Source organism: Scomber japonicus, chromosome 23, assembly GCF_027409825.1.
Source record: "Scomber japonicus isolate fScoJap1 chromosome 23, fScoJap1.pri, whole genome shotgun sequence".
Lineage (NCBI taxonomy): Eukaryota > Metazoa > Chordata > Actinopteri > Scombriformes > Scombridae > Scomber > Scomber japonicus.
Window position 1 is genome coordinate 15,850,652 of NC_070600.1, and position 21,676 is coordinate 15,872,327.

The 21,676-nt window shown below is 41.1% G+C and overlaps 1 protein-coding gene across 1 annotated transcript in view; it reads left to right on the plus strand.

Annotated features, from left to right (window-relative positions):
- The window catches only part of pcloa (piccolo presynaptic cytomatrix protein a), a 53,204-nt gene that overhangs the window by 870 nt on the left and 30,658 nt on the right, over positions 1 to 21,676 (plus strand). The window contains exons 2-4 of the mRNA XM_053313867.1: positions 1,738 to 2,842; positions 4,484 to 5,491; positions 18,765 to 18,974. Of these exons, the coding sequence (XP_053169842.1) occupies positions 1,738 to 2,842; positions 4,484 to 5,491; positions 18,765 to 18,974 (2,323 nt within the window). The remainder of the gene's footprint in view (positions 1 to 1,737; positions 2,843 to 4,483; positions 5,492 to 18,764; positions 18,975 to 21,676) is intronic.

The following is a 21,676-nucleotide window of genomic DNA, read 5'->3' on the forward strand; positions in this document are numbered from 1 at the left end:
AGCAAAACAAATCCGTGTCTTGTGTCCCCTTAACTAATTTTGTATTTGCTCGATATTGGATTTCAATCGAAAATGTGGTGTCTTGTGGAGAGGGAGGCTCAAATCTGCAAATGAAAACTGTATACTCCCACCCCCATTGTGCTTCAGATTTTCATCATAGTACATATAATTGTGAAAGATTCCTCGATGTCAGACGGAATAGCATGATGCGATGGGTCGTTAATTGGCTCCAATTGAAAGAATTGTTATTTATATCTGAGCTGGAAATGGGGGGAGGGGTGCATCAATATTAATATGACTATAAATAGAACAGCAGCGTTAATGTCATCTCTCATAGACTTCCCTCCTGCTGCTTACTGCTTTCTCTTCATTTAAAAGGAAGATTTGCTTCTTTTTTTCTGTCGTTGAAGCATCAGATTTAGAATGAGTTTGGTCGCTGTCCATGGTGCTGAAATCCACGCTGCAGTGGATTAGCCAACAGCTGGTATTGCAATGCCAGTACTTGTAATGTTGGTCGGGTTCTTACACTGTAAAATCAGGCATTAGCCACTGTTCCTTTGAAGTAGAATCAGATGAATCATATTGGTGTATTCATTACTGTATTAAAGTTTATTGCCCGGGAGGGTAATTTATATCAGACACAATAACAGAAGCACCAGGGACTTGCAAACAGCAGCATTCATGTTGCATAGCACTAGTGAATAACAAAACCAATCAGTCCATTAGTCAATTGATGCATTTCTCTAAGGATCCCATCAAATTTAACGTTAGTGCTTGGCAATGTGCATGCAGGTTGTCTGTTCTCAGCCTAAGCTAACACAGACATCTCAGTTTACACCCATAGAGCCCAGCATTTCCATCTCTGTCTCAAGACCTACACTCTACATCTTTCAGCAGTATTCACTTTCCTGTTGGTTTTACCCTGAGGCTGGTACCTACACATAATATGTTCACTGATGTGTTGAAAAGGTCTGAGATCATTGAGCCTGTGCCATGGTATTCATTTTTATTATTAGCACAATGATGGAGTTAGACAATATCCTAAGCAATAATGTTAGAGTTTTGTTTTTTATCTAAAATGAACTGAACATTTTATGTGGGCAGACAAACATTATATTAGCTTGTTGAAATCTTATATTTTTGACAGTCATAAAGATGTGTAGTTTCTAATAGATTTAGTTTATTTTGTCCATGTCAGTCTACTGTGTATTTAATGTATTTAATTTCATTTATTTCGGACGGTGTGAGCAAGTGTGTCTTTTATTTAAGTTTTTACAAGACCAAGTTGGAGTCATGAATTCAGCAGACAAAACTATTCAAGCCATAGTCTTTGTGATTTTTATTTCAACTGATCACCACAAACCTATAATTATGCCAGTAACAGATAAGGTTATCAAAAGAGCTTAAGTATATCTCAGAATCATCCACATCATGAAGTCTAGTTCACAGTTAAGTCTGTTTTTTTTGGGCTCTGGGTCAGTTTGTGTGGACTCGGTTTATGAGGTTTATTTCACATTTTTCCAGAGTAAACAGATGAACAGTAGCAATAACAGCATTGCTGGCATGCTGTGGTAGCCTATTGCCCCATCTCTCTCAGTCCCCTTGTTTCCTGTCATATTTCAACTGTCGCTATCCAGTAAAGGCAGACAGTCCCCTCCCAAACAATATATGTATATATAAAAACAGACAGTTTGTTGTTAGCAGTGCTAACAAACATCTCTTTTTTCTTATTCTCAGACCTTCAGAATCTGATGCCCAGCAGCGACCCCAGCAGGTAGGGGCCTCCAGAGGCCCAACAGGTCTCAGTAAAAGCCGCACTGTAGACGCCTTCAACCAGGGTCCAACTGGCAAGCCCGCACCGGGCCGCAGCCCCTCCTCCCTCAGCCTTTTTGAATCCAGATTCCGGCAGGAGCCAAAAGACACTGCCAGCAAGTCATCCGGCATGTTTGGCTCCAGCTTCCTCAGTGGGGCCAACCCCCTTAGTGCAGTGTCATCTATGACTTCGTCTGTCTCGTCCTCCATATCCTCCATGGGCGATGCTGTCAACATGCCCAAGCTTGGACTATTTGGGGAAGAGGAGGAGGAAGATGCATCTACAACACCTGGAGGAAAACCACCAGGCAAGGGCCCTCAACAAGGGCCAGGTCCAAAGGGACCACAACAGGGAGGTCCTCAGAAACAGGGTCAGGGCTCCCCTGGACAGGGGCCAAGGCCTGGGCAAGGGCCCCCTGGACAGGGGCCAAGGCAAGGGCAAGGGCCCCCTGGACAGGGGCCAAGGCCAGGGCAAGGGCCCCCTGGACAGGGGCCAAAGCAAGGGCAAGGGCCCCCTGGACAGGGGCCAAAGCCAGGGCAAGGGCCCCCTGGGCAAGGACCCAGGCCCGGTCAGGGACCACCAGGCCAGGGGCCCAATGCAGCTCAGGGTCCTCCTGGCCAAGGACCCCCTGGGCAGGCCCCCAGACAAGCTCAGGGGGGACAACCAGGCCAAAGACCCCCAGGACAACAGGCACCCAGACCAGGTCAAGGACCTCCGGGTCCACCCGGTCAAGGTGCCAAACAAGGTGGTCCTCCACAGCAAAAAGGTGCCCCCCCACAACAGGGACCTGGGAAGCCTGGACCCAAGCAGCAAGGGCCACCAGGTACTGGGGCTCGTCCTGGGGACCCAGCTAAGAGTGGAGAGCCTCCAGGTCAGCAGGGGGCTGGAAAGCCTGGAGGTGGACTCTGTCCATTGTGTAAGACCACCCAGCTGAACACAGGGTCTAAGGATCCGCCTAATTACAGTAACTGCACTGAGTGTAAGAACCAGGTCTGCAGCCTCTGTGGGTTCAGCCCCCCAGACTCAGCGGTAAGAGATAATTACTTTATTTTATTTTCTTCTATCTTATTTTTCTTTTAAGGTTTTAAAACTGTTTATGAGTCATGATTACAGTAAGGTACTGTACTTACTGAGTTATTTTGATGTTAGCATTTTATATTTAGCTGTAAGTTTTCCAAATGATGAAAATCAAATTGTTAAACACTGTTGGCTATACTGGAATATAGTTTGCACTCTAATGATATCCAAAACAGCCTATATTATTGATGACAGATGGTGAAATAGGTCATACATTATTATGTCTGCTTTGTGTTGAATATGGAGTGATCTAGTCAATTTGCTAAATACAAATTACACTGCAAAAATATAACCCTAAAAGTATATTATTTACTCTAGCAATCATACCTTTGATACGTTAGAAGAAGGAAATGCTAAATGGTCAAACTGATATGAAAACATTTGCATTACTTGAGATGTTATGCTGGCATATTGTCATGTAGGCATGTTTCATTTGTTAAATAAAACAATGTAGTTTTAGCATGACAATTAAATGAGTGTATATTTTCCAGAACTAGTCTATTAGCAGCATAATGCTACTCTCTGAGCTTGGTAAAGGGATTGCATCTAATTAGAGTGGCACATGATTTGAGGAGCTGAGAGACCATATGGGCCCAGGCAGTGTTGATCAAGGTGACTCATGTCATGGCCACAGGAAGATAGTGTGCCAGGCAGTGACGGAACAGTCACACATGGACAGTAAACACTGGTGGGCCATTATTAGTGCCCAGCAGTATGATTGTTTCCTTCTGTTTGAGCTTCTTCTTGGAATCTGGTACTTTGCAGATCAAGGTTGAGGTTAATTTTTTGGCAGATTGATCAACCCAGGAAGGGGATTTTACTTGATGTTCACAACAAGGCCTAGAAAATGTAGAATAAAGGTTTTACTAATTAAATATTGGTTGAATGCACATTGTTCTATTGTAGTTAGTGATCAAACTGTCAACACTGGCCATTTTAAACACTGGTTTACATAAGACGATATCCTGTAAACTGAACAAGGAACACTGTGATGTAGTGCATCCTGGGGCTTTTTTGTGTGGGTGGGGGGGTGGAGATATACTATATTCTGAGAAAACCAAGAGAATGGAAGACATCTGTTTATCAAGGTCTAAACAGATACAGTACAGATGATAAACAGAGTAATAAATCAGTATTAGTGTTACTTGTTGCTAACAGTCTGTGTAATATATTAAAATGTTCCTCTGATTGACATTTTTAGGTCATTGCTGAATTAAACCATTATCATGTGTTGCAATGACAGGTTTCTTTCCTAATTTAATCAAAACATTAAGAAACCCATACCCATATATGAACCTTTGTAGTTAAAAATTATTTATATTTATGTAACTGTTGCCAGATTTTAATTCTCTCATGCCATAAGAAGCAATTTGGCTGGGATTTTACATCATTTGAAGACTAATTGATGGACATGTCTCTGAATTTGTTCTTTTTTGTGCGCTAAACAAAAAGAAAAATTGTTATTTTAGGGGTTTAATTGGTTATGCTTGCCTGTGTGTATACTGTAATTACACATGCCATTGATGTCTGTGCTCAAGACAGTGTGTTTATTTGTTCCAGTCAAATCTAACCCATCTTCTGCTTCATGCACAGGGTAAAGAGTGGCTCTGTCTGAACTGCCAGATGCAGCGAGCAATGGGAGGCATGGATCCTCCTGGCATGACAAAGCCAAAACAAGGCTCTGCCCCACCCTCACCTCAGAGACAGACCCCTGGCAAGCCTGGCAAGCTACTGATAAAGCAGCAAAGTACCACCGATCAAGGGTTAACGCCACCAACAACACCAAGGCAGAAATCCCCGGGTTCTACCTCTCCAGGACCACTTTCTCCAAGCTCCTCAGCAGCAGGGTCCCCCAGAATTGATCCTAAGACAGGCCGTCCCATTCAGCAGAAGGCCAGTCCTCAGCAGTCTCCAGCTAAAGCCAAACAGGAGTCCAGTTTCTTTGGAGGGTTAGGAGGTATCAGTCTGGGAGGCTTGACAGATGCAGCCAAACCTCCTGCGGCTTCTTCACAAGAGTCCGTTACGGGGAAACTGTTTGGCGGGTTTGGTGGATTGATGGAATCGTCAAAGCCTCAAGCGCAGGCTGCGCCAAAACAGCAGGAGTCAGTGACTGGGAAGTTATTTGGAGGTTTTGGAGGGTTGACAGAATCAGCAAAACCTCCTGCTGCTGCCTCTCAAATGTTCAGCTTTGGATCATCCCTCATGAACTCAGCCACCAATTTTGTCACTGGAGAGGAAGAGAAGGGAGCAGAATCTCCTCCTGGGTCACCGCCAGACTCTGGACCAGGTTCCCCTGCGGATTCTTGCCCTGACTCCCCCTTCTCTGCTCCTGGGTCACCACCTGATTCAGAATCTGCTCCTGACACCCCACCTGCTAAAACCAAGAGAGCCCCAAGGACCATTTCTGTAGAGCAGGAGGAAAAGGCCCCGGCAGCTGTACCGGCTCCTGCTTCAGTCCTCATAACCAAGGAAGGCTGCCCTCTCTGTAATGTGGAGCTGAATGTGGGATCAGCAGACACACCCAACTACAGCCTCTGCACCGAGTGCAAGAAAAAAGTGTGCAATCTGTGTGGATTTAATCCTACTCCGCATTTAGGAGAGGTAAGAAAACTTAACAGAATCATAGTTTTGAAGACTTACAGCTTCATGTGCTTTCAACACACTGCACCTATCAGTAATGTATGCATTCTGTCGTATATAAATAGAACGCAAACATCCTGTACATGTTTCATCTAAATAGGTCACTGTAAAGATACCATCAGGAGCTGCAGAGTTTTCAGCTGTGCGTTTTTCCTCACTTTCATCTAGCAGGGTGCTCTGAGAAGAAGAGAGCGTGTTATTAGTTATACCAAGTAGATTAGTTGAGCCCAAATAAACACTAATGTCATCCACACCTACTTTACAACTGAATGAATTGATGTGATCAATTACGCTGCATTTTAAAATGCCAGTCTCATTACTGTCAAGCTTTCTTTGGTGGAGAGGGCAACCAGAAATGTTAGGATGAATTAGGTTTAAATGGACATCTCATCATCAATGAGCACTTTAAACAATTGACACTTGACACTGAAACTGAATACTGTGTGCATGTGAGTGTACAGTATGTGTGTGTGTGCTTGTTGGAATGTCCGACTTTCATGCTATGGTTAGTATTTCTTTGTTTTGGGAAGTTGGATGCATGCTTACACTGTAAAAATATATAAAGGTAAATGTTTACTTGTGCGTGTGTGTGTGTGTGTGTGTGTGTGTGTGTGTGTGTGTGAGTGTGTGTGTATGTGAGTGTGTTCATTCATTGCCTTTGCTTGCCTGATGATGACGTGGAAACCAAACACTTTTGGCCTGCTCCCTGTGTGGGGACCAGTTTGATGGTGTTAACATGGTGTGTTGTCTCATTTGGAAGCACCATCATGAGACTGTGTGTTGACTTTTACAGAACAGATGGTACTCTATGGTGTAGGATCAGTATATTATAGGAATAGAGGCCAAAAAGTGCTTTCGGTTGACTTGGTTTCTCAGCATGCAGGCAAAACATATTCACATATGCTAAACCCACTCAATATTCCATGCAAAGTATCCTAATTATTGCCTATTTACTGTGCTGTTCATAATTTACACATTCATTGAAAATTATCATCCATGCATGATAAATAAACTAAAGCCGTAGGTCATTGGGATGTTTGATTATGTCCTCTTGACATGGTCATGTGATTCAGGGCATGCTCACATGTTTGTCAACCAGCGGCTCTATCTTAGCTTCACGTGTTTGCTACTTTGTTAGCTGGCGGTTTAAGTGTGTCTTTAGTAATCAGCTAAGTCTTTCTGGCTCTCTGAAGAGCCTTCTCTAACAGAGAGAACTAAGCTAGGAATCACAACTCTGTCACATCGATGTACAGGAATTTCAGTTCTCATGGGAAATGAACTGTTATTTTGTAAAAATACATGGCAGAAATATTGTTTTCTAAAAATATGTAGTTTTTCCTTTTATGTCCATTAGCTTTGCTTTATAATGAAGATGAAATGTACATATTCTTTATTGTATTCTATGGAATACAATGAAGAATATTTCTTATTCTTGGTTGAGTTGTCTAAGGGAATGAGAGTAACATTTCTTATCCATTGGTAGCCTTCTTAAACAAGATGGCCACCATCTGTTTACAATAGTGAAGGCATTAGTAAGGATTCATGTTCTTTTAAGTTTTCAAATTCCTTTTCTACAGCCCTTAATTGCACATGCTTGCTGGGATAATGAGGATCTGAACTGCACAATCACTTAATTGAGGCCAAGCATGGGGAAAAATGTAATTATGCTGGGAGAGATGGGCATTCTTGCTACTGATGCTGTAATTGGGGATAGATTAATTCTTTCAACAACATCTTGTCTTAAAGCCAGAGTAGTCAGCTCAGTTTTGTTTTTAAGAATGATGTAGGAAGAATTCTTTAAAAATAAGTTTAATTGGAGCAAGAATCATTTGTGATTCCTCCAGGACTAAATAAGATTAATGATTCACTGAATATAATTGCATTCAATTGAACCTGAAGTTAAATCTCTAAACATAATTACCTTGTAGAATATGGCTATAGACATAAATACATACACAACACCTTGGTTGAGTCATTCACCCTCTATGTACTGTGCCTCACTTCCGAGGCATTGGCTGTCATAATGTCAGCTATCAGCAAGGATTCTTTGCTGACGCACGTGAGTGGGTCAGAGTATGTGAGTGTGTGTTATTAGTACTATTGTTGCGTTAGCTGGGCATGATGCAGACTGGGAAGGCCATCACTGGGAATGTAAAGGGTGAGAGCAGTGGTGCATGGATACTGTAAGAGTCAACACGTGTGCGTGTGTAGAACTAATCTCTGTTTCCTAAAAGGATTTAAAGGGCAACAGGACACATCTCATTTCTATTGAGGCGTGATCCTAGACTCAGGTGTCTGTGCTTAATCCTCATCAATATGAGTTGTGAAAATAGGCTCCTCAGAAGGAAAAGCACTCAACCAAATGGTTTTGCTTTGTTTTTCTTCGTCGCAGACCTACACCTTTCTGTTTTTTCCCTCTGTTTCTTTTTTGTCACCTTTTCCCAACATCTTGCATAAGCTCTCTCTATTTTGCATCTTCCTTCTCTGTATCCTTTAATCTTTTCTTATCTTTATAAGTCCTAGAGGAGACTCACTTAATGCCTGTGGGTTTTTTTGGTACCTATCCTTTTAAACAGTGTTTTCTCTGCGTGAGACTTTCCCTCAGTGGTGCTATCCTCTGCTTTTCTCACTGTCACTTCCTTTGATGTAGGGAAAGTCTGTAAATGTGTGTCTGCGCCTAGTGCTGCTCAGCGATGTTACTGTAGCTCAGGCTCCATGTCATGTTGCCCTTATCAGTAATGAGCGTTCTCGTCGGAGAAGTCTAACGTAAAATGGGAGAGGCATCACTTTGCTAACAAGCACGAATCAAAGAATCCAAGCTAAGAAAGGAGGCTGTGAGCTACATCCTGTATCACCTACACCAAGAGCACTAACTAGATCTCAACCTTCTCATCAAGCTGCAAGGAACACTGAGTCATAGCAAGCCACTCACTCCCTCCCTCCCATTTTGAAGCTTGATAAAAACCCATGATTTTTGTTTAAGCTCCAACTTGAGATCCAATCATAGATACAGTTGTGTAGATGAATGCCCTTGAGTCCAGTTTACACTCGTTTTAAGCCTGACTTAGTTTTAATATACTCTCCCCACATATTTTGGTTTAAGTAAAATTTCCACAAAGACTTAAAATAATAATCCTGAAAGGCTTTAAGATGATGTAAATGGCTCATGTATTCCTGTTAAATGCTAAAACAAATAGTTCAGGTTTTTAGGAAATAGGTCATCATCCTCATTTACTGTCAAACTGGCAGTCAGATTAGAAGACTGGCATCACTTTTGTATCTGACTATACAGAAATAGTTCAGGCTCAAAGACTGGAAGCTGAGGAAAATGCAAACCAGGCTCTATTCAAAATGAAAACATACACCACATGCTCCAATGTATTAGCTAAATATATAGTCACCAAATTATGGATTTTCTTTGTGGTACAATTGTGAGAATTTACAAAACTGATGAGGGAACTTTGGGATTCTGGATGCAGTGGCTACACTCAATACAAGCAAAGCTTAAAAAACATATTTTCTTATTTGTACCTTCCTTTCACAAATAAACAAAATGTACAGATAAAATTTTAAGCGTGTAAATAATGCAGGTTTTGACTTGCTGAATACATATTGCTCATATTTGATGGAACTAAGGTAGCATTTCCCCTTGACTGCAGGTGATACAGCAAAATGTCAGATCATTTAACATGTCATAGATAAGTGTGCATCAGTGTAATTGTATTAATCATATTATGGGGAGAAAAAAAATGTTCATGCACTACTGGGTACTGGGGATTTTTATTCCTATCTGGGAACAAAAAGCCCATCTGCACAAAGGCAGCAATCTATTTTAAGACACGTTTCTTATGCTTCGTTAAGGATTGAGTTTAAACATATATGATTAAAGTAAGCTTCCATTGAATAATGTAATTCAATACCCTCACAAGTGTGGCTGTTTACATACTCGTTCACACACACTCACTGGTGGTGTCTTCCTTCCTCATTGTTATTCTGTGGTTGTGCCCACGCCTCCTCCCACAGACTGAACCCTCCTGAGTCTGCACTGGCAGATAAAGGCTTTCTCCATGGTCATACATACACACATGTAAATGTACAGTACACTAACACCCTTTGGTGTTATCTGAATGTCATACACAGTAAAGGCTCAGCCTGATTTAGTTAGTCCTCTGAATCCATTGTTTACTGTAGTTAAACCTGTTTGTGTTTAAGTCAGGTTAGTCTGCATCTGGCCTATACAGTCCAGCTACCTCACAGCTCCCCCATCATTTGCCCAGAAGGCAGAAGTGTACAGAAATAGTCACAGACACAAAAGAGCCACAAAGGGGAGAACACAAGCAACTGCAGGGCAGCTCTCTCTCTCATACACACTCTCTTTGGTCTCTTTGTAGCCCTTTTGTGTTCCCTCTTTCATATTTCCTCCTTTAAAAGGGTCTTTCTTCTATACCAAGCTCCCCACAGAGTCCTCCACATGGCTACATTGGAAGGCTTGAAATCAGTGTTATTTTTAGACATTGTTTGTTTGTGTGCGTGTGTGTGCAAGTTTCATAAAAGGATATATCTGTTGGAGAGGTATTTTAGTTAATTTGGCAGTATAACTGTTGGTACACACAGTAAAGATGAATGTGCTGTACATGCTACTGTACTTCCAGATAATAAAGTCGTGTGTGCTGTATAAAGTAGGTCCAACATTTCTTGTTCAAGCAATGACAACTGATACCATTTATTTAAGAATCACTATGATTGAATGTATTATCCTGAGGCACTGCAAGCTGCCTTTTTCCCCCCTCGGCCCACTCCAGAATGATTTCCAATTATCTCCTTTCTAATTTACTGGTGCTTGTATGCTTAGCAAGGGCCACGTTTTTGTCACTGAGCCTTTTGTGCCAAGAAAGGGGGGAAAAAGCCAAGACATGTGTGCCAGCACCGAGCCCTGGTGAGACAGAGAGGCAGGGACAAGCAGGTAGACACACATCCTGGCACCGACCTCATCTAGTTAGCACAGGTGTTATACTGTATTTACATCCGGACTGTTGTCACACTCTCTCCCTCGATACATACTGTACTGCAGTGACAGGAAATTCTCTGAGAGTTAAAAAAGCAAGTTGGTTTTGTGTCTGAGTCTGACTCCCACACCAAAAATTGATATTCAGTAGTTGAGGCTAAACATAGAGCTTGCATTAGGAAATGGCTTCCCCTCCAAAAATCCTTTTGGTGCATTAAATAACCTGAGAGGAAGTGGATTAGTTTTTTATACATTTAAAGTAGTGCCTTTCATCACTATTGCAGAATGTAGAAATGCTGTAACTGGAAGGCATTTGTTGGATTGAGAAATTGTAAGAAACGGACAAAATCATAACTGAATAGTATGATGTGAGATCAGCAAATATCAGAAAAACTAACAGTATCTGTCTTACTGTACTGACAGATGTGTGAGAGCTGTGAAATAACAAACTCACAGACAGATAATATAAATGTGGAGTGGAGGAGGACATGCTTAAATCAGAGAGGAGAAGACAGAGATGTGACAGGGAGACATCTTCAACAGGGGAGTTGAGAGGAATGGGGGTGGGGTGTCACAAAGGATATGTGTGCCAGCCTTTGCTGCCCTAAGCAGCACATACCATGACAACCTGACTATTGTGATTTGTTTTAGCATGCATGACTCAAGCCTATGAGTCATATTAACAGCACCTATAGGCATAATTTACTGTCAAGCAGAAACGTGTGATGAAGCAAGAATTGTAACGTCATAAATGATTTGAGAATATAGGAGGCAGCGAAGACGTGAAATCACATGAACTTAACCAAGTAGTCATGCTGCTGTGTTGATTTCCACAGATTTTGTGAGGCTGGCTGAGTTATGTCTCTGCTATAGGTTATGCTTCTTTTAAGGTAGAACCTTTTTGTTGCCACATGTGTTGTGTAATATCTTAATTTTAAAGCATGTGCATACAGTCAGACAGTCACAATCACATAACTAGTAAAACGGTTTTATTAAAACATGTACTGTATTATTTTTCTATAAAATAAATGTAGTATATATGCAAAACATATATCACATACAAGTATCAATTGAATATATTTATTTCACAGATTCACTTATACACACCTGGTCAATATGCTACCCATACCATTAGCATTCTCTTTTCATTGTTGTCTTATTATTTGCTTGATAACTAAACACAACTATTTCTCTGTGAATGTTTATCTCCACATTACACCATATCTCATTTATAGCTGCAGTGTGTAGAATTTAGTGGCATCTAAGCAAAACAGACTTGGTAGAAAAATAATATAATATTCAGAAGTACATAATTGTGTTTTCATAACCTTGTAATGAGCCCTTTATTTCTGCATAAAGAGCAGTTCCTCTTCCATGGAGCCCACCATTGTTTCACCGCTATGTTTGTACAGTAGCCCAGAAATGAAACACTGGCCAGAGAAGGCCTTTCACTTTTTTTTTTCAAGTTCAAGTTTTACACTTTCGGAAAAATGTGCAGGACTCTTCTTACCCCCTCCTTGACTATTTTATGTTCTGTATATTCTCCTCTTGAACCTTTCCCCTGTCCATCTGTAGTGTAGTGGTAAGCTTAGTAGTGGTGTAAACACATATATCAGCAAGTGACAAAGCTTAACACCTGCAGATGATGTAAAGTGACATGTATGAAGTAACTGCACTCAAAGAGATATTAGATAGATATTCAAAAACTGGCGTATTTTCACCTTGTCAATATGGCTTAAGAGATAGCAAACAGTTGCCTATTTACACGTCCATGTTTTGGTCTCCACCAACTCCAGAGAGAAGAATATGCCTTTTGCTGCTAAATGTTTGAATTTTTGCACCAAGTAGATGCTAACTTTGTGTGTTTGGTGCTTGGCAGGCAGTGTAAAGCTCTTTAATTTGTGAATATTTGGCTGACAACCGCTGCCTGCTGTTGGAAAGTAATTTTGTATAAGCACTAAAACTGAACCATACAGGTAATCCACAGGCTGTAAAACCAAAGCTGAAGAATTGACAAGTACTCTGGGGTTTTGTCACATAAGTACTTTCATTTCTGTATTTTACCAACTACTAAGGGAAATATCTGGTATCTTCAGCTGTTAAATCTCCACTATGTTCACCAGCTAACTTTAACTGCCTGCCATTTGGTTTTGGCAGCCTGCTGCGGCTGGATGAGGGCAAAGAAAATTAATTAAAACTGTAAATTTGTGGGTCATAAAATCAAAACAATGGGCTTGTGTGATCATACTAACTGCTATATAGTCATTTGAGCCATTGCTAATGTAAAAATGTTAATTAGTGTGGCCTTAATCTTAAAAAATATTGATGATTGCATACAATTATTCTTCTATATGGTACTTCCAATAAAAATACCCCCCAAACAAAGTCATTGACAGAAAAAAGAAAACATGTAGACCGATTTTGAAATGTTGTGGATAAACAAACACGGATGCAGACAGAATACCTTGAAACAAACGCCTCTCTCTCCATAATCCCAAGATTTACAGTGAATGTGGGTACTCTCTCATACCTTTTCCTTAATGTCAGATCCACTTTAAAAACATAGACTTGTACACAAGGACGCGTCTTTTTCGTCTCTTCTGACACTTTTTTACTCACCTGGAAGAGAAATATCAATCCACAAGGAAGCAACATAACCTGACACTCTTGTCAAGAGCTAACAGAAGCATTCAGTCTCTTGTTTGTCATCAGTCCTCTTTTTAAGGTGCCTAAAAGATTTGTATATAGAATTTACTTTTGTTCAACTTTCATTTACCCAGGGAAGCTCAGAAGGCTTCTTCTGTGTTCTAACAGGACTTTGCTTTACTCTCATTTACTGGTTTACACACATTCCCATCTAGTGTGACCACAGTCCTCTAGTGATGGTTACTAAGCAGTTGAGGGTTCAAAGTGCTTTCCTTAGAGCCCTTTGCTTCATAGAATTTGTTACTTGTTTGGGATGAAAGCCAACTATTTCCTGGTCTCAAGCCCAGTTCACAAACCTTAAGGCTATCACCATTCACAAAACATTAAGTTGCATGATTCAAATGGGAATTACATCAACACATGAGCATGGATCCCTTGAAAAGGGTGCATACAGCACATTGAACACGAGATGGGAACATCTGTAACTATGGGGAAATTTATTAGGACAAAGATCTTTTTTGGCTTGCAAAGGAGCTGATGCTGTGATGTTCTGCTTGCAGTCTAGTGCATTATAATTAAGTTGGCCACTCAGCAACCCTCATCAATGAGAAAAGGGCAGTGACTTTCAGATTTTAATTCCAGCAAGAGCTTTAACACTGAAAGTTGAGCACTGCAGAAAGGACACAAGTCTTTCAGTGTCATTATTTTTCATATAATAAAGATTATACTGTATTTTGCTCAATTTGTGTGGTCATTGATGCAAATGAGAAGAGTAAAAGAAAGTCTGCACACCATAGGAGCTCCCATGCAGGGAGGAACCCTCTTCAGATGCATCTGAAGAAGAGTCGGTATGGCTCGAAACGTCATGCTTTATTAAATTATACCTGCATGGGAGCTCCTATGGTGTGCAGACTTTTCTTTTTACTTTTCTTATAGTTGTTTTTTGGTCCAGCACCTATCCCCAACTAGGTGGCTGATGTACGTGTTGTTTTGTTTATTATTGTTTTGGCCTTGATGCAAATTAACCTCAGCATTGCAATGTCATGAATCTCATTTGAAAACCTATATTTCTTTTCTGATACATACTAATTTCTAAGTTTATAATCTAATGTGATCATGTGTGGCTGCAGATGTTATCAGGATAAATATGTCTATATCATCTGGAAACAGAATATGGCAACAATTCCTTTGTTAGCATTCAACAACAATATTTACCATGATGCACAAAAGAACTTTCCACCACCACATACTCCACTGTTAAGAGGTTGTGGTCATTTCATGTATGACATCAGGTTGGATCTGTAGCTATGTCATGCTTACAAAATAACTAACCTTTAATTCTTGATAAAACAATAAGGGTCAATATTTACTTGCCAGTACAGTGGTAGATAACCTCGAATTGAAAACACCTGCATCCTGTGTGGTTCAACATGGGAAATAGGCTTATTCACTTTCTTGCAAAGAGTTAGATGAGATGACTGATATTACTATCATATTTGTATGTTAAATATTAGGCTACAGGTAGCCGCTGGTTAGCGTAGCTTATCATAAAGAGTGGAAATAGCAGTGAAAAGATAACCTTGCTCTTTGTTACTTGGTCCAAAGGTAGCAAAAGCCACCTAATAGCAACTCTAATTAACTCTCTATATCGTTTTTTTGTGTTGTTTTACAGCCAGGCTCAGCGACTTCCTGGAGTCTTATTGTCCTTGTAAGGTTGCCAGGCAACTCACAGGACTTTAGATGCTGGTAGGCAGATTTTGTTACTAATGGACAGGGTCTGACTAAACTATTTACCCCTGTGTTTTAAGCTAAGCAAAGACAACCAGCAGCTGGCCAAAGCCTTATATTTAAGAGAAAAATATTAGAATGTTATATAATTCATAACAGGGAAGTGTGTACTTCCTGCCTTGAACCATTCTTTTTCGGCTACATTGTACGGCACATGCTCAGGGCCAAAATACAGAGCTACTTAGGGCCACAGCCCCACCTAGTGGAAAGGTCATGCCATACCAATGACAGAAACCCACATTGAGAAATAACAGAGCAATAAAAGCAAGTAGATAAGAAGCTAGTCTGGAAGCAGGGCATGACTTTGTTTTGCTACACGTGTAAGTGATGTCAACCAAAATTTCAATCTGTATTGTAATTTTGAGCAGTCATCATGAACTACAGCTTGACTTCCCAGCAATTGATTTGCAGATTTACAGGGTAATAATGTTAAGCTTGTTGGCAGTAGCTGGTGTTGAGTCACCTCCAATGACCATTAAGCTTCTTCACTTCAACCGCTCCACCCTGTTCCCGGACTACATCATTCACACTTTATCCTCCTGCCCATTGTTTCACCATCCTATCTTTGCTCTCACTCATGTCTTCACACCACTATCACTTTTTTTTCTTGTTGTGTCCTCCCACTTCCTTTACCTCTGCATCCTGTCATCTGTCTTTATTCATCTGTCCCATCTTCTCCTAGATCCTCAACCAACCTGGCAACCCTCTCTGTGCCAGGCTCTGTATAAAATTAGCTGGGTAAAACCTTCATTGGATCCCTTGTCTTAATCAAAGAACTGCACAGAACTTCACAATACTCCAACTCCCATGGGTATGGCCCATATTGTCTCAATAGTTGTTGTCTGTGATTTTCAGCTTGTCTTTATCCTGTGTCTTTTGAGGAAGTCTTAAGAAGACGGAACGTTTGGAACTCTCACTTAGTCTTGAGCTTTTTATTTATTTGAGGGCTTGTCATGTGGAAAGAGAGAGCAAGTTTTCATTGTCTTCCAAGACCTTCATTACCTTTTATCAGAGTATGTATGTCATCCCCACCGTCACAAGCTCATCTTTGTGGGCGTTGTGTGTCAATCCTTTGGTGTCCATGAACACTTGATGCTAAGAAACGTCCTTGAAAGATTGCAGAGTGACTACCTTCCTTTTATGAATCATCCATGCTGCTGTTTGCAGAAGCCATCAAGGCAGACAGACAGAAGCATACACAGGCACTGAACTTGTCGGACAACCTAATGATTGATTCTGACTAGAATTGTACATCCGGTAAATAGTATCAGCTAAACATCTGCATAATAGCATTGTCTTTGTCAGGATGTTAGCATGCTAATGTTAGCATTTACTATAAAGCACTGCTTTGCCTAATTACAGTCTCCCAGAGATGCTAGCGTGGCTGTAGACTTGTTTTGTTTTGATTATTCAGTTAGAGAAAACTGAAAAATAAAATACATTAAACATATAAAACAACTCAGAAAACAAGGCAGAAAATGTTGTATGCATCAGTGCTTGCTGTGTACCAACTACTAACACCTTTTGTCTCATGTGTTGGTTACTAGGTGTTAAAGTTTGGAGCTACCGCCTCTGGAGTTGTTCTGTGTAGTTTTAAATGGAACTAGGAGGACACTGGCCTTTTAGGGTGACTGCTATAAGGCAAATCAGTAGAAAACACATTTGAGATGGCCTTTCATCAGCAGGGAGTTGAATTAACTTTCCTGCTTCAACAGGGAATTTATAGGAATCACCTCTTTTTAAGTGCAGAGTAGCACAGAAGCTGCACAGTAGCTAAAATAAACAAACTGACCTAGTGTATTGAGTGAGTGAGGGGGCAGTAAAGGCTGTAAGTGTGCCTGCTGTGATGTGTTGATAACGTCAATGATGACAGGTTCTGAAGTGGCTAAGGCTGACCAGTTCTCTGACTGAGTGGTTTTTTAGTATTTCCTATCAGCAGCCATCTCTCTGGCTCTCAGTGCCTGCTCTCTCTGGTTTAACTGATAGAGCCGTCAAGCTGGAGAAACTCCCATCTCAAGTCCTCCCAGCAGGGATGGATGGGTCATGTTGATAGCGTGTGCTCGCACATCCACGCACAGAAAGGAACTCGCATCTGTACTTTGTCCATCATCATGTCTGAGGATTAAGTTGATTAGGAATGTAACAAGCTATTGTCAGCAAACTTTAGTAATGGAAGGAGCACTGTTATTGCTATTGTTTCTCCAGATATTAAAATCACTCTCAAAATATTTTTGCGGCCTTTTTATGATTTAGGACCTGCTGCAAAGATCTGTGGGCAGTTATACAATTCTCTCAGTAGAGTAAGCTTCATACTGTAGGTGTGGCATGACACAATGGCTCATACCCTGACTTTGTTGCTATATTATCTCAGTCTCCTGCTTTTTTGCACTCATTCTGTCTCAGTCTTTCTTTCTGTCTCTCTGTGCTTGGATAGAGATGGATTTTCTGCAGCATGGCTTACATGCAGGCAGCGATCTTCACTGAAGGCTGAATTTAGCATAAACCCTGCTGGTAAACCATGCAAAAGCATTAGTAAAAGGGAGGTCACAGAGGAATGTTGCAGCACCGGAAAGCTGTGGCGAAATGTGAAATGAGGTGTTTACATCAGAGTGGAGGTGCAATGAAAACATGCTGACTATTAGCTCTTCTGGGAGTCAGTGTATGTGTGTGTGTGTGTGTGCGCAATTGGTGTGTTAGGCAGATGAGTGTTTGCAGTGTGGTCCCATAATGCACTTTCTAATCTGGTGTCCCTACATTGGATAGGTGTGTGTGTGTGTGTGTGTGTGTGTGTGTGTGTGTGTGTGTGTGTGTGTGTGTGTGTGTGTGTGTGTGTGTGTGTGTGTACTGTCTATGGCTAGAATGTTTATTTATTTGTATTTTCTAAGATCTCATCAACACCCCATCGTTGATTGTTTATAATCACTTTAATTTCAATTCAGAGAGGATCAGTACCAGATATTAACCTCCAAAAATAACCACTTATTCATTATAATTAATTATAACTACCATTGTTATTTTGCCCCACACCACAGCCTTCAGCCTTAATAAAGGGTACCTGGGAATATACAACACTAATTAGCTAGCAGATACAGCCAAAGCAGACAGATTAGAACATCTGTGTCAATGTTTCGTTTTCATAAGTGGTATAAGTATAAGAAGGAAATAATGATAAATATTTTTGCACTTGAAGAATAAACAGCACTAAAAACATTACTTAATTTGACTTGAGTTGGGCATTGGATTTTAAATAGAGGAACTAAATAAATAAAATGTACACGGAGTGGATTTCTGAAAAGAAAAACAGTTGTGGTTCACTAATTTGCACATTTCTGATGACAGGAGACTTATGTTTTGTTTGTTTTTTTGGGGGGGGGGTGTTTTAAATTTAACAAGGTCATGTTTAGGATATGTGCATGTTGTACTGTCGTGTTTGAACACCAAATGATACAATCATAGAAAACAAACTCAAACACAGTCTCTCTGGTTAGTCTGCTACATGAAATGTCTGCAAAAGCCACCCAACTCTTTCTGACATGCCTTGGTAAACTCCTGTCCCATTACCATGCATTATGCATAGGCCCATCTCTGAAGTCACACAAATGTAAAAGCTCCCCTAGAAATAGAAGAAGTTATATTGGTGCATTGTCACAGTGACTATCTAATTACAGAGTCTTTTTAACAAATCTATGCCATTTACTTTTACTGATTTAGTGGTATAAACACTTAACACTAGACAGTTTTCTTTTAAGAACTGATATTAATCACTAACAATATTTTACTGTCTTTGTCTCACAGAAAGAATGGCTTTGCCTCAACTGTCAGACCCAACGAGCCATGTCGGGTCAGCTCGGAGACATGCCACCTCCAGCCATGGCTTCCCCAAAGAAGCCACCGCCTGGACCTGCTCCTTCTCCTGCCCCCTCCTCCACCCCTGCCCCTGCTGCTGTAGATAGCAAACCTGTAGTAGAAGCAGCAAACCTACCCTCACCTGCTCCTGAGACCAAGGTAGAGCCCACAACCATTCCCACACCTGCTGCAATTTCACCTGATCATGATGCGCCTCCCTCTGATAGTGCCCCTCCTGCTGATAACACCCCTCAGGAAACACCAAAGTCAGAAGAACAAAAACAACCATTAGCAGCTGAACCAGTGCCTGAGCCTGTAATTCATCCTGAACAAAAAGTTTCAGTTTCAGAGAGTGAAGCCGAGAGTAGCCCTGAAATTCCAGCAGTTGAACAAGAGCAGAGTAGCTCTGAGAAAATAGCAGAGGACCCTCCTCATCCTGACATATCACCATCTAATGCTGAGCAACAAACACAGAGTGCAACTGTTAGTGAAATCCCAGCAGTTGAGCAACAGCAGATAAGCTCTGAGAAAGTAGCAGAAGACCATACTCAGCCTGAGACAGAGCCATCTAATATTGAGCAGCCAGAACAGACTGCAACTGTTAGTGAAATCCCAGCAGTTGAACAACAACAGAGTAGCTGTGAGAAAGCGGCAGAGGACCATAGTCACCTTGAAACAGAGCCATCTAATGTTGAGCAGCAAGCACAGAGTGCAATTGTCAGTGAAATCCCAGCAGTTCCGCAACAGCAGAGTAGCTCTGAAGAAGCGACAGAGAACCTTTCTCTCTCTGAGAAAAGTGAGATGCAAAATCTATTGACTAATACAGACTTAGACAAAACAACAGTCCCTGCTGAGGTAGAAACAGAGACAAATTCCAAGGTTTCTCTGGATGAGGCTGCAGCTCCCCTGACAGATAATGAGAAAGTGGAGCCCACTCCAGAAAAACCTCTAGATGTGACAACTAATTCAGTTGAACCAAAATCTGCCTCAGTCATTGAAGAAGTCACACAAGAAATTCCTGATCAGTCTGAGCCAAGGCCAGATTCCACAGCTAAAAATGAAAAAGATGAGAAAGTAATAGAGGTTGAACTTGGTCATCCTCAGAAAGATGAACCCCAAGCCACTACAGTAGGTCAGACTATATCTGATACAGTGGATACGGCTTGTAATGTGGACCATACAATCATCCCCCCAAAACCTGAGGCAGAGACTGTAGCACCTGACATCAAGAATGAAATTACTGAAATAAAACCAGAACCAGAACCAGTAGTCGAGAAGCCAACATTCACAGAAGACGCTCCTCAAGCTTTAGTTGAGGCTGCAGAAAATGTAGATGTTGTAGCCCCTGTTGACAAAGTTGAGGAACATAAACCTGACAAGCCCCTGGAACAATTAGAACCCGAGCAAGAAAAATGTGTAGCACCTGAAAGTCCTTCAGTGATTACAGACAGCAAACCCCCTGCCTCAGCTTCAGAGGAGAAATGTCAGGCTAATGAAGTGGAAAACAAACCCATAGAAAAAGAGAAGAAGCCTACTACACTTGATCCCACAAATGAGTCAATTCCCATTGCTCCAGTTGAAGGAGAAACCAAATCTCTGGAGAAAGAAAATATTATCATTGAACAGGAAACTGTTAAGCAGGAAGCAGCTGTTGAGGAAAAATCAGTTGAGAGTAAAACAGTAAAGGACACTGTTGAAGAGAGCGTTGTTAAGGAAAAATTAGTTGACAAGGAAACTATTGGGGAGAAGGATATTGAGAAGACAACAGTTGAGGGAAAATCAGATGATAGCCAAGCCTTAGAAGAGAAGGGAGTTCAGAGAGATGCAGCTGAGGAAAGTATTACACTTAAGAAGGCAAACGACCAGACACCACTTAAAGAGAAGGTTAATGAAGCAGAACATGCATCTACTGAAACAGAGAATGTGTGTTGTGTAGAGAAAAAAGAATCAGAAAGAGCAGGTGAGACAATCCTGACTGTTGCTGAAGAAATCCCAAAAGAAGAGATACAGATACGTAAAGAGGTTGAATCAGAAACAAAGTGTGAGCCATCACCTGCTGAGAACAGCATTGTTGAGACAGCCTCATTGCCAGAGAAATCAGTGGAGATAGAACAATCTTTAGTCAAAGCAGAGAGTGAAGCACTGAAAGAGGAAAGTCAGACACCTATAGAGACACTGTTAAAAGAAGATGACAAATCTGAGAAAGCAGTTACATCTGCTCTCCCACCACCTGATGGTAAAGAGCAAGGAAAGATCAATACCACAGAGCCAATGCAAAGCATAGAGATGGTGTCATCCTCAGCTGTCATTAGTGAAACAAAACTCAGAGATAAATCCTGTGAGGACAAACTTAGCCAGGATGAGGCAGAGTCTGGTTCACAAAAATTAAACATCACTGGTGAAAATCAACATGACGTAAAAAAAGAAACGTTAGATCAAACAGGCAATAATGAAAAACAGCCTGAGAAATTCACTGAGGGAAAAGTGTCAATCATTGAGAAAGAAGCAAAACTTGACAAAGAGGAGGTTGAGTCAAAACCTGTTGCTGGCAACATCCAGGAATCTATTTTGGTATCCGAGGAAAGTGCAATCTTTGACAAAGATGGCACTCCAGAGTTTGATGTCAGAGAGAACACAAAATCAAAAAAGGATGAAATATCAGAGAAAGCTTTTGAAAATGGAGATGTGTCTGTATCAGTAGTTTCAGTCCCTGTAGCAGAACCTGAAATCCCAGTCTCTGTAGTTAGTAAGCAGGACAAAGGTCCAAATAAGGATAACACTAACATGGAGGAGGAAAAAGAGGCTAAAGCTCAGCCTCTGGAAAAGCCCAATGATGAAGATGCAGTCACAGAGGTGACCGT